The sequence below is a fragment of the Ambystoma mexicanum genome, chromosome 1p (genome assembly GCF_040938575.1).
Source record: "Ambystoma mexicanum isolate Mex_15411 chromosome 1p, UKY_AmexF1_1, whole genome shotgun sequence".
In the NCBI taxonomy this organism is placed as follows: Eukaryota; Metazoa; Chordata; class Amphibia; order Caudata; family Ambystomatidae; genus Ambystoma; species Ambystoma mexicanum.
This window is the reverse complement of record NC_090921.1, coordinates 1,102,378,334-1,102,396,101: the sequence shown is the minus strand read 5'-3', so window position 1 is coordinate 1,102,396,101 and position 17,768 is coordinate 1,102,378,334. Positions and strand designations below refer to the sequence as shown.

Here is a 17,768-nt window from a genome sequence, read left to right as displayed (position 1 = left end):
AGATGTGGAATTTCAGTTGTTTGCGAAAGCGTCGGTAATTGGCTTCCATCCTTAACTGGCCGGGGAGGTTGTTCCAAAGGCCTGCTGCGGTTATAGGGAAGGATTTACCTGCCCCTCTTTTTAAGTCTGAAGGGAGCTACCACTATCAGACCTTAACATGACATAACATAACATACGTTTTAACAAGAATCTGTCTTAAATGAATTTCTCCTCTGGAAGGCAATTGGGGATATGTATAGGCTATTTCTGTCAACAGTGGTCAGTAGTGGTCAGCTGGTCATCATGAGAACCATTGTTTTCTAGATAATCAGAGGTAGTTTCTCTTCCTGCAATAGATGATCTCAGAAGTGCCATCTTATAATGTAATATTGACATGTACCTAGTCCTGATACATTGTATTTTTTTCTGCAGGACGATTTGAATAAATATACATGGATCAGCGCAATGAGACATTGGTGGCAGAATTTCTTCTCCTTGGACTCACAAATCTTCCGCATTTACAGCCTTTTCTCTTTGGCATAATTTTGATTGTCTACATTATCAACATGCTGGGGAATCTCACCATAGTGGTCATTGCCATCATTGAACCTCGTCTTCATACTCCAATGTACTTCTTCCTTGGTAACCTTTCATTCTTGGATATCTGCTTCTCATCTGTGGCTGTGCCTAAAATGCTGGTAAATTTCTTGGCTCAGGAGCCAACCATATCTTTTGCAGGCTGCATTGCACAACTCCATTTCTTCCACTTCCTTGGTAGCACTGAGGTCCTGCTCTTAACAGCCATGTCTTATGATCGGTACGTTGCCATCTGTAACCCCTTGAGATACACCACCATCATGAACTGCAGGGTGTATGTAAGCCTGGCCTCCAGCTCTTGGCTTATGGGATTTCTACATTCCATGCTACACACAGTTATGACATGCCGATTGACTTTCTGTGCATCTAATGAAATCAAACACTTTTTCTGTGATATCAAACCTATCCTAAGGCTGGCGTGTACTGATACACACCTTAATGAGCTTCTCCTGTCAGTGGTCGCCGGCTCTCTGGGGATGGCTTCATTTTTGATGACTGTCCTCTCTTATATTTCCATCAGCACTTTTCTGCTACGGATCCGCTCACAGGAGGGGAGGCGTAAAGCTTTCTCCACCTGCGCTGCACACTTAACAGTGGTTGTGATGCTATATGGGACAGCCCTCTTCACTTATGTACGACCTACAACAGAGGCGTCGCTGGAGGAAGACCGTGTGGCTGCTGTTTTATTTACTGTTGTAACACCAATGTTAAACCCCATTATCTACACTTTGAGAAATGAGGATGTTAAGAGGGCCCTGGAGAAAGTCAAGAACAGATGCCTTCTCCCGGAATAAGTTCAGATATAGAACGCATTGTGTGTTTGTTTTATCACAGTATTGGTGTAGCACTATCAGTCGGTGCCTTTCCCCTGACTGTAAAAACTCAAGTCTATGAAAATAAAGCGACTTTTTCATGGCTGGCTCCAGAATGATTTGAGTTATGATATCTGGCAAATGTAACTACTGTTTTAACCCCCAGCAGAAACAGGAAATGTAATAATAAATACATGTAATAAACAACTCCAAGTGCAAAACCCTATGGCTTGGCCCTGCTTGCTTTGAATATCATACTCTGCGAACCAAATCACTCCTAGAGACTTTGCATTTTGGCACATACAGTGGGAATAAATGATCTGCCCATATTTGTATGTTTTGTTTAAGGGGTGAATCAGGATTAGAAAAGAGTCTGTAATTTAGGCACTTAGCCGCATTTATTTATTGTTCTTGTTGGCATGAATATTTGTTAATATTTGGGTTTCACAAGCTAAAATATTCTCTTTACAGACCGGACATGAAAAGTACACAAATCACATAAGAAAGTAGCCTGGCCATAATCACACATCTGCACATAAGCACAGCTGTGGTCCTTGTTTCCTGCAGCTTCTTATGCACCTCATTCAGTTCTAATCACCCGACATGTAAGTGTTTTTGAGGCTTTATTTGCTTATATTCATATATATATATTATATAGGAAATGTATCTTCAGCCATCTACCACTAATTGCTTTGCATTTCAGATACTCATGCGGATAGAAAAGAGGGTTAAGAAGATATTTAGACCCTATGCCAGCCTGTTTATGCCTCTGTCCTTAAATGCCATAGCTCTGTGCTCTCACACACTTGTGATGGCAAACAAACATATTTTAGAGCCATCAAAAAGAAAAAAACATTACTTTTTTCGGAAGTTTCATGGAGTGCCTTTCTTGTGCCTACATTTTTCCTAATAGCTCCTCTTGATTGTGGTGGGTGCAGGCAGGGTTAGGGTTCTTTATGACCAAGAGCTGGATTTAGAGGGAAAGGGTGCACATTTGGAAGGGAGAAGTGGTAACAAACATTTGGAGGGGAGTGAAGAGGTGGCGACATTCTGGATGAAAACACTGCCCAAATTACTCGTGTTATCACCATTCCCTTCATCTGGCAAGGGCGGTAAGGTGTCATAAATTCATTGTACCTCGTACCCTAGAAAGTCCATTAATAACGACACCTTCCTGTCCATGGAATATGAGTTTCCACATGCGGCCCTGATGTAATGAGCAAATCCCTTCTTCCATTGAGCCCACTTTACTTTAGCTGGGCCTGTAAATGCCATGAAGACAGGTGGTCCAGGTAATCCAGTCATAGCCGTTCTGTGCACAGTACTACTGCAGGATTTGTTGTTGTCTTATTTCGTGTTGTTTGCACAAAACTCTGTGTTATGCCTTCTTCACTTTATATTGCTTAACTTTGCTTAGAGCTTAGTATCTCTATGTTGTGTCCCACTTTCCACTTAGTCTTAAAATGCTTTTGAACGCCTTCTTCACTTTGTATTGCTTAGCTCTGCTTAATTGTGTGCATATTAGCGTTGTATCCCCATGCTTTGCCCCATTCTTCACTTTGAAAGCAGCTTACAATGATTGTGAACAAACGTGCGATTTCGCGCATGCGCAGTAACGGTTTGTATCGTGTTACAAGATCAGACAGTCTTGTGCGAATGCGCGTCTTTTGGGGATTTCTTTAGGGGGAGGCCGTCTCGTGCGAATGCATTGCTGTAGAGATATCGGGGGACCCGCTGGTCTCGCGAGATCTCGTGCACGGCCGGAAGTGCGGTCCCCGCGCGCTGAGCGCGGATTCAAATGGAGCGAGCCACCGGAGTCAGACTTGCTCCTGGGCGCTCCTCCCCAGCAGAGGCCCCTGTACCTAAGGAGAGACTATTGACTATCGCACCAGCTGTGCCACTGTTCGAGGGCCTGTTGCCCTTTGCAAATCCTTTCTAATAAGTTGCAGATCTACGTTGATGTCACATATTAATGTAAGGACATCACCTGAAGCAATACCGCCTCCTGTCAGTTATTGAGAAAATTACACAACATAATTGGCGACGAGGATCACCACTGAAGCCCGCGCGGAGCCATGCAAGGAGCGACACCACCACCGCCCTTCCTGCAAACTCCAGGTAGACCTGCCTTTCCGTGGCCACAATGGCAACCCTTATTCGCAACGTACGTAGAGGCCTTGGGTGGTGCGGGCTACTCGGCGGCAAGACGCAGGGCGATGTTACTTAATGCCCTCGGCGTCGAAGGGCAGAGGGTGTTTGAGAGTCTCACCCCGGAGCTGGTAGCCAGTGACAACGACGACGTTTTCAAGGAGGCTGTAAGAAGGTTTGTTAAAAGGTTCGCTAGCAAGGAGAATACCGTCCTGCACAGAATCTGGTTCTATAACCGCAAGCAAGAGGCGTCCGAGCCTGTTGATGACTATGTTACCAAACTGCGCGAACTGGCGGCGCTCTGCAACTTTGGTAACAATGCGGAGAGTCTCATCTGCGACATGCTGGTGGTTCACACCAACAGCAGCAAAGTGCAAGACAAATTCATTTTAGAGAATGAACTGCAGCTGGAAAAAGCAATTGAAATAGCAAAAGCAGTTGAGGAAACGGCAGGTAGAAGGAAAGAATTCGCAAGTAGCCACAGTCCTGCCGAAATACAAGCAGTAGCGTTCCACCCAAAGAAGGAGAGGAAAGTACTCGACGCGAGAGAAGGGAAATGGGGGAAGAAAGAACCATTGAAATGCCACAGGTGTACCAGCACGAAGCACCTAGCTTTCGATAGAGAGTGCCCAGCGAGAGACAAGGAGTGCTCGGTATGCAAGAAGATTGGACACTTCTCAATCGTGTGTCGTTGGCGCAACAAGAAGATCACGAGCGTCAACGCTGAACACAACACGGAGAGGGAATCGTCCTCGGAAGATGAAGGGAGACCTACTGTCATCATGGTGAGCAGCCCATGGGCCAGAAGAGAAAAACCCCATTGTGCAATCAAAATAAACGGGTTGGAATCAACAGTCATGGCTGATTCGGGTTCCGATATCACCATAATACCCCTACACACGTACAAAGAGATGATGGGTACAGAGACGGTCCAAGTGCTCAGCACAAGGCACAGGCCTACAGTTTTTGGTGGTGCGTCAGTAGACCTGTTGGGCTACATAAAAGGGAAAGTAGAGTTCAAAGGAAGAGAGACCACCACCAAAGTTTATTTTAGTCAAGAAGGCCCGGCGGTATTAGGGTGGGACGACCAGGCGAAACTGAAAATCAAGCTGGACCCCAGCACGGAGGATCAGGTACTGTCAGTCAATTGGAGGAGTGCGCCAGTAGCGAAAGGAGATTATCCTAAACTATTTTCAGAGGAACCAGGACGCATCAAGGGCTTTGTCCACAAAATATTACTCAAAACCAACGCAGTCCCGGTCAAACACAGAGTATAACCAGTACCAGCAACTGCAAGAGACACACTCAGAAGCCAATTGGACAGAATGAAGAAGAATGGCGTCATCGAAGAAATTGAAGCTTCTGAGTGGCTGAGCCCAGTCGTACTCATAAAGAAACAGAATTCACAAGAGCTAAGGGTTTGCATTGATCTTCGCAGCCTAAACTTGGAGGTTATTGCGGATAGCTATCCACTGCCGAACATTTATGAGTTGATCCTCATGATGAAGGAAGCCAAAATATTCTCGAAACTGGACATGAGGAACGCCTTCCATCAAATACAACTGCACAAGGAGTCCAAGCCACTCACTGCTTTCATTACCCCGTTTGGCACGTGCCAGTTCACCAAGATGCCATTTGGCTTATCATCCGCAGCCTCAGCGTTTCAACGAATGATGGATGCTCTACTGCGGAACGTTAGAAACGTGGCCTATTTCCAGGATGACATCCTTGTCTATGCAAGGGATGAACAGACGCACAATGTCACATTGAGAACAGTCCTAACCAAACTGCAAGAAGCGGGAGTAAGATTAAGGTATGAAAAATGCGTATTCAAAGCAAAAGAAGTTGAGTATTTGGGGTACAAGATATCAGAGCAAGGCATTAGTCCCAAGCAAAACTTACTGCAGGACATAACTAAAGCTCCTAAACCCACCAACAAAGACGAAGTGAGGTCATTCCTCGGGTTGGCGGAGTACTATGCAAAATTCATCCCCAAATTCTCAGAAACCTCAGCGCCACTCCGCCAGCTCCTCAAAAAGGGGTCGGAGTACACGTGGCAAGAAGCCCAGAAGAAAGCGGTGGGAAGCATAAAACGGCACATAGTGGAAGTGCCGTGCTTGCAACCGTTCAACCCAGAGTGGAGTACAGTCATCACAACGGACGCCAGTGCATATGGACTATGAGCTGTCCTAACTCAGAAGAGAGGTGATACGGAACACGTGGTAGCATTTGCCTCGAAAGCCTTATCATCAGCCGAACAAAACTACTCCACCATAGAGAAGGAGATGCTAGCATGTGCATGGGCCGTGGAACATTTCAGGACATATGCGTGGGGCACAAAGTTCAAGTTAGTAACCGACCATAAACCCCTCATCCACATGCTCAGCCCAGGCGGCACCAAAGTGTCAACGCCCAGATTAGCACGCATCGCAGCAAAACTACAGGAATACACCTTTGAGGTACAACACATCTCAGGATGGAAGAATTCGCAGGCGGACTGCATGTCAAGATTGCCAGAGGGCAAGGACAATGCCACCACCTTCTTGCTAGAAGAATGCATTGTAGCATCCATTACAGATCTCAAGGCGCCAGACTACCTGGAACTCAGCGAGAAACACTGGATGGAAGAAGACGGAAAGGATCCGACCATGGTGAGAATCAGAGAATGGATCATAAATGGATGGCCATATGAAAGGGCAGTGCCAGAAGGTATGAGACCGTATTGGAAAGTGGCAGATGAGATCTCAGAAGCCGACGGCATAATAATGAAAACTGACCAGGTAATCCCGCCCACAGGCATGAGGAAGACCATTCTGTGCAGGGCCCATGCGGGCCATCTGGGGAACACCATGACACGTCGCAGAGTGAGAGAAGCCTACTGGTGGCCGTCCATGGACCAGGAGATCTGCACCATGATCGAGAGATGCCATGAGTGTCTCAACAGTGATAAGCGCCTGAAGATCGGACAGGAGCCCATGATTCCCACAGAAACCCCAGAAGCGGTGTGGTCAAAAGTAGGGCTAGACTTTATAGGACCATTGGAGGCGATGGCGCCCGAACATCGTTACTGCATAGTGTTAGTGGACTACTTATCGAAGTGGGTCGAGGCCGAGTTTATTCCCAACATTACGACCGCAACTGTAATAGAGGTCCTCACCGCCATCTTCCAGAGGGAAGGGCTCCCCAATGAGTTAGTAACAGACAACGGGGTACAACTAATTTCCAGGGACATGGACTATTCCTGAAGAAGCACCACATACACCAGAAGAAAGCAGCACTCTATCATCCCCAAGCTAATGGGCTTGTCGAGAGGGCCAACAGGTTTATCAAGGGAGCCATCCAATTAACGACTGCTTCCGGAATGGACCCTCTCAAAACAACAAAAGAGGCCATCGCAGCTCACAGACTGACTCCCAACGGGATCACCCAAATCTCCCCTTTTCGCATGTTGAGAGGGAGGAGAGCAGCCTCCACGCTAGTGCCACCATGGTTGGCCAGAGTAAGAGAAGACAAAGAAGTAGACATGTCCGAAGTGGTGTGGAGAATAGAGAACAGCAAGGCACGTATGAAAAGATGGAGCGACAGAAGAAGAAGGACCAAACAAGGGTCAGATGTTACAGAAGGAGATTGGATCAAAATACGGTTACCGACCAAGGATCAAATCATGGGCTCACAGTTCACCAGGCCCGTGAAGGTGATTCACCGAGGAGCCAACCATGTCCGCACCAAAGATGGGCGGACATGGAACATGGAAAGAGTAGCCATGTTTGAAAAGAGGCAAGAGAGAGAACAGACCTTGGAAAGATCTGAAGCCGAAGGGGTAATGGACAATGAGAGAGGGGAAGAACGAGAGCCGGAGACAGATAGCAGAGAAGTGGAAGAAAATGAGTTTGAAGCGGATGCACCCATGGTAGGGCGAGAAGATGACCAGCAGGACGTGTGCAGTGAGAGAGGCGATCAGCCACGAAGGGAACACAGAAGACCGGTGAGATACAATGACTATGTTTTGCAATAAACTGCCTTTGCATTATCAGAGGGAGGTGTGTAGTGATATCGCGAGACCGCTGGTCTCGCGAGATCTTGTGCACGGCTGGAAGTGCGGCTCCCGCGCGCTGAGCGCGGATTCAGACGGAGCGAGGCACCGGAGTCAGACGTGCTCCTGGGTGCTCCTCCCCAGCAGAGGCCCCTGTGCCTAAGGAGAGACTATTGACTATCGCACCAGCTGTGCCACTGTTCGAGGGCCTGTTGCCCTTTGCAAATCCTTTCTAATAAGTTGCAGATCTACGTTTCTGTCACATATTAATAAAAGGACATCACCTGAAGCAACACCGCCTCCTGTCAGTTATTGAGAAAATTATACAACAACTGCTTTCGTTTGTGTCCACAGTTCTGTGGCCTCACTCACGGATCCTCGTCGGGAAATGTAAAAGTGAGCCTCCACAGCGGAACGATGCTGGAATCTAGTCAATACTAAACACTCCATTAGATTGCTCTACATCACACACTGACCTCACTTATCAACATTCTAATGCACAAACTATATACATCAGCTACATCATAACAATTACACATGTCTTTGATCCATGGAAAGGTGCTAACAAAAAACAGTTCCTGTTTCTTTATGAACCCTGCTCGCCTCTATGACAAATTCTCCAGCTAACCTTTAACTATGCCAAATATAAGACGGTACATTTTGGTTTGTGGTCACAATAATTTCGTTGGGTACCTGGCTAAAGTAAAGAGAAACATCTATCTAGGAATCATGTTTCCCTTTCGCCTTCTTGTTCTCTTTCTATTTTTCTTTTGATTCACAAGTGTTAGGGCGAATTCTCCAGAATGGCTAATTTCCCTTACCTACTGAGTCCCTCAGCAGCTTTGCTGGATTTCTAGGATTTATTTTTTTTCACCTGGTAAGAGTGTGAGCCTTTTTTCCCACTCTTACATGTGTTTTGCTGTGTGTTTAACATTTTTGTGTTCATAGACTGTGGAGCCTCACCTACTCCACAGGCATCAGGCCTCATTACAAGGCTGGCAGTAGCCGTGCCTGTAGCACAGGCACAACTGCTGCTGGTATCCATTTTTTTCCGGCACCCGCGAATGGGCAATTAATGGGTCATGACGACTTTGGCGGACCCAGTAATTGCCCATTTGCGGGTGCCAGTAATAAGGGACTCCCCATCCCCATTCGGCCCCATAGGGCCCAATGGAATGGGGCGGGTGGTAGCACCGGTACCATTAATAACGGTACCGGTATTACCATCAAGATCTACTCGCAGATGCCGGTACGGCCACCTTGTCAGACCAGGTGGCTGCAAAGGCACCCTCGAGCAGAAATCGTAGTATGGTGGTATGGTAACAACGGTGCCGGTAGCAATACCGGCGCCGTTGTTGCCTTACCACCATACTCATAATGAGGCCCATCATCATTTTACTGTCAGTTACACAGCACCTTCAGCGCAGTGCCACAGGGTTGTCTTTTAGACTTCCCAACTTAGACTCCATTTTCTAGGACTGACTACTGTCTCCCAGAACATGTAAAGTTGCCATTGACTTTATTAGTCTCTTTTAAATCCACAGACCCAGTACAAACTATCTTTCATAGAGTACTGGAGAGGGTTAATACTTATCCCTTTTTGTCGGTTTCTCTTGGAGCATTGTTTTCTCCCTTTTCATCAAGACTTGGCTGGTGGCAGTGGTAACTACCCTATTTTTGCTACCGCGGTTATCTTAAATAACCTTGGTATTGTTTTAGGCTATCTTGGTAGCCTCGAACATATTCCCGTTAGACCATATAGGTTTTTATATGGTTCTGGCTGGGTTTATTTGCCATTTCTTTTTGAGAATGTCTTTCTCGTGTTTTACTCCGCGTGCCAAACCAGGTTTGGTTCCTTTGTTCACCGTCTTTTCGCGGGCTTCGACACAGAAGCCATATTTAGGCACCTGAAAGTCTGGGTAGGCAGGATGTGAGGGAGGGGTTTTAGGACCCCTGCCATGGGTTCCCTTGGTAACCCAATTTGCACTCTTGTTTGATTGGTTAGGTGACTGTCCCGGTGGGACAGCCACCATGCTGTGTGATTGACAGCCAGGCTGTTTGAATGGGGGGAAAACTGCATAAAAAGCAGGTCTCTGGGACTGGAAAGTCAGAGTCACCACTGGGACGAAAGAACCAACGAGGAGCTGACAGAAGAGGACCCCTACAACGACTGAACCGCCCAGTAAAGGCCTGCTGCGGGTCCGAATCTTCAAGCTCCAATGACAGAGAAGATCTACCAGGAATCTTCTTCCCCTGAGCTGGTGGGACCAACCAGTTTGCCCAAACTGTAAGCCAGGACTCCCTCCTCTGGTCGAATTTGCTGTACAGAGCTACAGTGAACCGGATAGCCAGGAAGGTCGGTCCCTGCTTGGGATTTAAGGAGCACACCTTTTATTCGTTGCTTTGCACTGCTGCTGGTTTCTTCCCTGGGCAGTGCAGGACCTGCCAGTCTTCTTACTTCGTGTCAGTCCAACATTCGCTTCAGGAACCGTGAGCCTGCAGGACCTGCCAGGAAGTCTGCCTCAGCTACAGCTTCTTCTCCATTTTAAGGTACTGTGCAAATCCGGTTGTTAATTTCGTCCAGCCGCGGTGAAGGTGTGTGAAACCTTTTGCCAATCCGAGGGCTTGTCCTTCTCTACTCTTTAAACTAACTTTTCTGCCGACCAACTTCGTCCGCAACTATTGGCAAAGACTTAACCGCGAACTACCCTGAACTGTGTGATCTTGAGCAAAAGACTTTTGTCCTATTGACTTTGCCCCTAAGCGTTTTTGATTTGATTCCATCACTGTAGTTCCTCTTTCTAGATTGCCCTGCTTAGTTTCAGCCCCCTTCCATTCCAAGCAAATGGGTACTTTAGCCAGGTCGGGGACCAGACCCGCTACAGCACCGGCTCTCCTCCCGGTATTAATGTGATACAAGGGCAGTGGTGTCCACTGAAGAGGGAGGTGGTAGAACTGCAGCAATCAATATTCATAGGGAACCACCCCTAAAGTAAGCCAGGTGGTATTAAGCCAAGGAGGCAACCACAATAGGATCAAGAGAATGGGAGAAACAGGAGAAACAGGAGAGAAGGGAACCAAGGAAGGTCAGGGAAAAAACAAGAGGAACAAGAAGTCTAAGAGCGAGGGACCAGCAACCGAGGCTACCAGCAACGTTAAGACTAAAAGAATGGAGATTCTGCTGCCCTTTTATGTGGATTGTAAGCAGTTCTGGCATTGGCCGTTGCCCTGGCAACCGAACACTGCCGTGACCAATCATGGGAGCCTTGGCCGTGAGGCAGCCCCATGATGTAGGCATGCAGCCTTGTGGACCCCGGAAGCGCTGTGATGACCGTGGTGCTTCTTGCAGCCTGCCAATAAATGGTGGAGAGGTGTTGGTCTGCCTGCACCATCGCGGGTACAGTCGCCAGAAGGACAAGGGCAAGCAGCGATGGGAATTGCCCCCCCGGACCTGTAGGTAAGTGCGGTGGGATGTAACACATATTTAAGAAGCAGAATCGTAATGACCCTAAGAATGACTGGTAGCTATCCATCCGAGATGCTCACAGCAAGGTATTTGCGGCTTTGCTGCTTCAGCATCTAGAAGCCTGGGCTCTGGGGTCAGGATGTATCCAAAAGTGACATACCGGGTTTCGAAAAAAAAACACAGCACCAACTTGAATGGTCTGCTATTGGGGATTGTTCAAAACGTGCATTGAGTGGCAGGGTTAATACGACTTATATAGCGACTATCAATCTAAGCTCAGCATTCAATAAAGTTAAGAGGAACCTACAATGGCAAAAACTGGCGAGGTGGAATATCTCTGTAGATTTACTGAGGTTAATAATAGCCCTACACTCTGTATCTAACATCCAGGTAAGGATAAACCAAAATGGAGAGTTGTCAGGCTGTCTCTTTAACTTATATGTCTCCGACGTGGGAGAAACACGATCTAAATCGGCCTTTGCACCGCCTAAGCTGAACCTTCAGAAGCTTAAGTGGCTCTCCTACGTGAATGACTTCCTGTTATTCAACTTGACTCCCCTGGGGCTACAAAGATTAATCAATGCATTTGGGACTTATGCACAAGGAAACTCCTTATCTATTAATATTAATACTGATAATATGAAGGTCATTCTATTCACAAGGAAGAGCATACTTAAATCACTGGTATGTGGAGTGGAGCTCAAAAACTGGAGACAGTGAATCACTTCATTTATTTGGGCATCCCAATATTTGGTAGGCCTAATAAGGTTGAAATGAGAGAGTATCTTTTAAACAAACCCCCACGGATTAGTAGGGTATACGGAAAAGATGGAAAATGTTCCATCCTACCTGCCCTCAAATTTTATGTGGACAAGATTATTCCAAAATTAATTTATGGTATAGATGTATATAACATATCTATATTAAATGTCTTGCCAGTAATCGAGGCACGCATAAGGAGAAGACTTTTTAGATTACCAAAATCGTTCCCCATTGCCGCTATTAGATTTGAATAGGTTATTCGATCTTTAAGAAGTAGGGAGATATGGAACTTTTTTAATTTTCTGTGAAAAACCATGAACGCAGAATTAGATACTCTCTACTGGGATTTAAATGAAGTGATGATCCAGGGCAGAATCATAGCTCTTCTTGCCCATTGAAATCCCTTGCCATCTTTTGTGATGGTTTGTTACATGAAATTGGGTCCAGTCGGGAAGAGCTTCAACATAGACCAGACAGCACTAAAAAGCGTCTGGGAATATGGGACTGGATCTTAACCCCAGAAAAAAAGGCATAACTATTCTTCCTTGTCTCATCTTGCAGGATCACATAAGAAAATGGGAATTTTGGCTCCTTTTTTATCTATTTCCCCCAGTCGGGTGGTAAGGAGTGATTTCCTGAAATTCTGCTGGAATTGAACTTTAAGTAAAGAAATCCTCCTTAGGTACAACAAAATAGGAACTTGTGAGTCCAATTGTAGATTCTGAAGAGTGGAGAATATGCTAGAGAGGGTTTGTGAATAGCAATAGAATGTCTTCCTGGTTAAGGAATATGTTTTTGTTATTTTCTATAATTCTGAATGTCTTTTTAATGAGATTGTCTGTAGTTTTTTTCTCTTGTTAATGAATTGCTGTATTGATGTTGAATATGAATTTTATGTGAGATACCTTTTATGGGATATTGTCTACATATGAAATATTAAAATTTTTATTATGTTTTTAAAAGAAATTTGGATTTGTCTGTATTGTAAAATGTATCTTTACTATGTCGATTGTTAAAGGGTACTTCGATTAACCAAAAAACAATAAATTAAAAAAAGTAAATGGCCATTAATGGCCCACCGCTTGGGCCTCACTGAGGGAAGTGGGGCATTACTGGCCAGATACACACACCAATGGGGTTGATAGCTATTTACAGCCTGGAATTGCCTAGGGGGCAAATAGTAACATTTTTGTTTTACGGGGGATATGCTTTGTGCATTTAAAAACAAATTAGATGGCCACCACCATAGGAAAAGGGATTTAGTCCTTTTTCTAATTCCATGGCGGGTGTCGCCGCCGGGGAGTGCCATGACCCAAGCACAAAGCACTGGACCAGCAGGTGAGTGGGGAGGGAGCGAGGAGGGGGCTGAGGAAAGGATTTGTCTTTGGGGCTGGGGATGTGAGATATGGGATGTGGGATGTGATTGTGCCTCCCCAGAATCAATATGGTACCACCCAGGGAAGGGCTTAGGGTGGCTGGTACACAGTGTATTGTCATCTGCTTTTCCAGCTACTTGATTGGTTGAGCACCCTTCCCCGGGTGTGAATACTTTTTCTGTACATTTGGTGTTTTGCAGTGTTAATGGTCATGGTTCGCTCTAAAGAAGTATTTTCATGATTTATCTCACAGTTCATGTTCCTGCTTCAATTGCTACATTAGGCATCTTTCAGGCTTAGAAAGAGGTCATCATACATGTAATAGTCTACCTCTGGGTATCATTTTCTGGCAAGATTCCCTGAACTTCTATGTCATTTTTCCAAATCCTTCTAATTTACACCTCCTAGATAAAGCCCCTGAGATCCCTCCTTGAATTTTCTACACTGTGCCCCTGTAGCTTTTGTTTCATTATTTTATCTCAAATTTATTTATCAATTTTTCAAATAACAATTAGAAAACAGTAACCCCTTTGAAAAAATGGAGTTTACCAGAACAGAAGAAAAAAGAGGGAGAAGTAGGGTACGAATAGGACATGGGCAGAAGAAGGCAGAGGGGGGTCACACAGCAAGGCCATCCCCACGCAAGGGGCTGGTAAGTCACTATAAAGTCCAACATATTAAGCACTGGTGTGGTTCCAGAAGGAATGATAGCACCTAGCGCAAGGGAGGACACCAGTATCGTGATGGGGGATGGGCTCTTGGAGGAAGCCGGGCACGGAGCTGATCTAAACTGCACTCACATGGTCCTCCGAGTGAGACCCTCCTCCCACTCCCCCATGTTACTTCATCTTGATTCAGGCCTCCGAGCTCCCCGAGCAACGGCCACCACCATTAGAAGGAGGACAGGTGGCTCATTATGGTAGGTTTGGGTGGGGCGTCCAGTGTAGCCCTGCAGTTTGACGCCCAAGGGAGTTCTGAAGAGCTTAGGTAGGCACTCATTAAGTGGGCCTGTGATCTTTTCGGATGCTTATGTGTCCCACACCTTTACCCACCATGAGTTGAAGATGGGGCCCCTTAGGACTTCCAAGATTGGGCAAAGGTGATCAGCTGCTGGGTGACCAAGAATGCCCTTTCCCCCACTCGGCCATAGCCTCCCTTGCACTCGTATCTCCCAAAACTAAGGTGAGCGGTTTCAGCTGAAGTTCACACCCAGTGGCGAAACACAAAATCTTGGCCATGCTGAGGGGGCCCACTGTGAGCCATGCTGAGGGCCCACTCCGGCTCTGCAACATTTCACGGGTCGGTCGCACCACACTCTGGGCCGACCTAGACTACCACACCCAGAATTACCTCTCTGCCCCTCTTCCTTGTCCCAATGCTTACGTATGAGGTACGTTGCATCATAGGTAAGTGCTGGGACGAGGAACAGTGGGACTAGGAGTAATAAAGATTACAGATAACTAAGCCAGGCATTACCTCCATGTCCTTCTACATCATCCCAGTACTTCGGTAAGAGGCAAAGTGACCCATACACAAGTACTGGGACAAGGAAGTGTAGGGGTAGGAGTAATGAAGATTACCAATACATAATCCGGGTTAACAAAAGCACACACACCATTCACTATACACTCACACACACCCAGTCACCCATACATTTACATGTGCACCCTTTCACCATACACACACATGCACACCCAGGCAGCAATCCATACATCATTCATTCACAAACATTACGGGACCTGCTGTAGTGGCCCTTTAGTGAAGCTTAAGTTGCTCAACTCATAGAAAAAGCACTTTTTGGGTGCTTATAACGTTGGTGCTGTTTGACGAATCCTCACCAAACTTTGCAAAATAGGTATATGGCCACCTTAGAATGATTTTTCGGAGTTTGGTTCGGTTTTGTCTGGGGTGGGTGGCACAGTTATAAGGGGGTCCCAAAATGTTTGAAATCCTCATATATACAATGTAAAAATGTTTTGCTCGCGCCTACATCCTAAGCTGCTGGACAGATCTGCACCAAACTTGGTTGAGGAGCAGCCGCTTGGTTCCGAAAGCGTGCTTTTGCAAATTTGGTGTAAATCCATCCAGTTGTTTTTTCTTTTTAAATGGCCAAAAACAAGGTCAACAAAAATTAGTAATATCTGGCCCTGAAGCAGTGGACGCCTGTGGGCTAATCGGAGTTTGGCATGATGTCCGCAGACATCGTACATGCCTGTTGATTGGATGGTGGAAAACGTGAGCTGCCATATATTTTTGGAAACGGTCACCATGTTGGACCTGCAGACAGCCGCCAGGGTCCACGGATAGCGCAGTGAGGAAAAGTGTGGAAGAATCATTTGTGGGTTATTTGGTGGCCAACAGAGGGTCTGGAAAGGGTAGGGGAGTGGAATGAAGTTGACATGGAGATGTGTTTTTAGGTGAAAAAGGGTGTGCAGGTGCCGCCGAGTCCGCGGACATCGCTGTAGACCGCAAACAGCACGGTGAGAAAAAAAACTGGAAAACACATTTGAGGTTATTTGGTTGCCGAAAGAGGGCCTGGAAAGGGTGGTTCAGGGGGTGCAATAAAGTTGATATGGAGCTGTTTTTGTAGGAAAATAAAAGCGTTACAGGTGCCACAGAGTCTGCAGTCAATTTTAGTGTCCACGGATGTCTGGGAGAGTGGAGAGGTTTAGGGTGAGTCTTGTTATTTGAAGGTGCATTGTACGTACTTGTTATATAGTTTAATTCTATTGTGGTGGTTGTGACCAGTGCTAGTAGAAGGGCTGCGTTGTGAGACGGTGTCTGCGGACACTGCTTTAGTTCACAGAGCTAAATGTGCGATCTGGTTGTTTTAAGGATGCTTGGCATGGAAAGTGTACATTGGGGTATTAGCTAATCAGGTTTTGTGGTTGTGGAGTAGGAGTTGAAGTGTACAGGAGTACAGGATAGCGAGTCTTGTATTTGTTGTGTTTAGTGAAGATGGCTGTGGCTATGGCTATGACGAAGCAGCGTGTGTGGAGAGCATAGAATATTTTTTCTGAAATCCATGAAAGTTAAATATGGAGGCGACCAAACATGTTTTGATCTGAATTGGAAGAAGCTAGGCAGCATGTCAAAAAGGTGTATGTGCTTTTTTATTTGGTTTAGGATTGCCATCTTTTGACAATGCAAATATCAAGTTGGATGGTGTAAATATTTTTTGCGGAAATGCAATTTGACTAATGTCGGAAATCAGAATTTTTTTTTAATATGCAAAATGCACTGACATTTTTTTTGTGAAGTCTTGCAAAGATGTCTACGGACTTTTGTACTGTTCACGGCCTATGCAGACTGCAAAAGGTCCTATGATTTTTATCTTTAGTTTGATTTTTTAACTGTAAAAGGTGGGTCCTAAAGTAACATTTATTGGGGGTTTCTGGCTTGTATATTTCTTTTTACTTTTGATTTCTTGTAGGAGTAGCAAGGAGATAAGGTGGGGGAGGGAAGGGACGGATGGGGTGCTAAACTCAGATATGGAGGGTCAGGTCGAAAGGGGAATATGTTGGGCATACCTCAAATTTAAGGTAGGTTGCTGTGTTTCTCGTGCTCCTCGAACGCAGCCTCGAAAGCACTATGAAACTGCTCCCCCTGCAAAGTGGTGTGTCTCAGTACAAACAGAGTGTTGTGCCTTTCGAAAGGTAAGGGTCAACAGTGTTCTGTATGGCATGCGAGGCAGCCGGTGGGATCCTCTGCCCCACAGGGAAGCCTATGTGATGGTAGGAGCAGTTAAGGAAGATGGGGTAGAGGAAGGTAACCTACTTTTTCCTAAGAAAGGAATATTCTTTCTTAGAGCACCTGTGGTGTCACATGGAGGTGGTCACAAAGGATTACTGCATAGGTAGTCCACAACTGAGTACGACCCTGCACTTAATGCATTGAACCTTGGCAGCCTGAGCTTTTGGTACACCCCTAACAGTGGTAACGAACCTTCACACTCAAAATTCACTCAGGGTGCTAGAGGTAGGAACTTCCTCTACCTTATCTTTCAGTTTCTTGGCATCCTCCTTCGCATCATTGTGCTTGTTCCCCTGTCCTGGTCCTCCAGGTGGTAATGATGATGGTGGTGGTTGTGCCCCCTGGGAAGGTGGGATGATAATGACAGATGCCATTCTTGAACTCCTGAAAGTGCCCTGGAAGTTGCTCTGAAAACTTGCTCTTTCCTTGTCTGCCAGATTGAGAATGACTTAAGGTAATGAATGGGTCCCTTTAGAGGAACCGTTGTGGACCTTGCAACTGTCCGCGGACTACCGAGTTGAAAATAGATCTTTGAAAGAGTAGAGAGATCAACTAAGAATAGGTTCAGGAGCTGTGTAAGGGTAAACTTTCAACTTGAAACATTGTGGATTGCCCAAGAATGCAGTTTAAAACCGTACATGGTTGTAGACACTGGCGTGGACATGTTGGCATGCTGCACGTGCGCAGTGACATGATGACATCTGTGGGGCGTCTGTGGTGGCAGCGGGTGTCCATGACAACAGTGGGTGGGAGACGCTGGGCTCTTGTGTGGGTATGTTAGCAAATGGGCGCGTTGTCTGTGGACTCATTTAAAATGCGTCATGCAAGACAGGACATGCACG

General features: G+C 46.1%; 1 protein-coding gene across 1 annotated transcript; it reads left to right on the top strand.

The window, feature by feature from the left end:
- Positions 1-431: 431 nt before the first annotated feature.
- Positions 432-1,370, top strand: LOC138569466 (olfactory receptor 12D1-like). Its single transcript, XM_069647491.1, has one exon. The coding sequence runs from the start codon at positions 432-434 to the stop codon at positions 1,368-1,370; it is 939 nt and encodes a 312-aa protein (XP_069503592.1).
- The last annotated feature ends 16,398 nt before the right edge of the window (positions 1,371-17,768 follow it).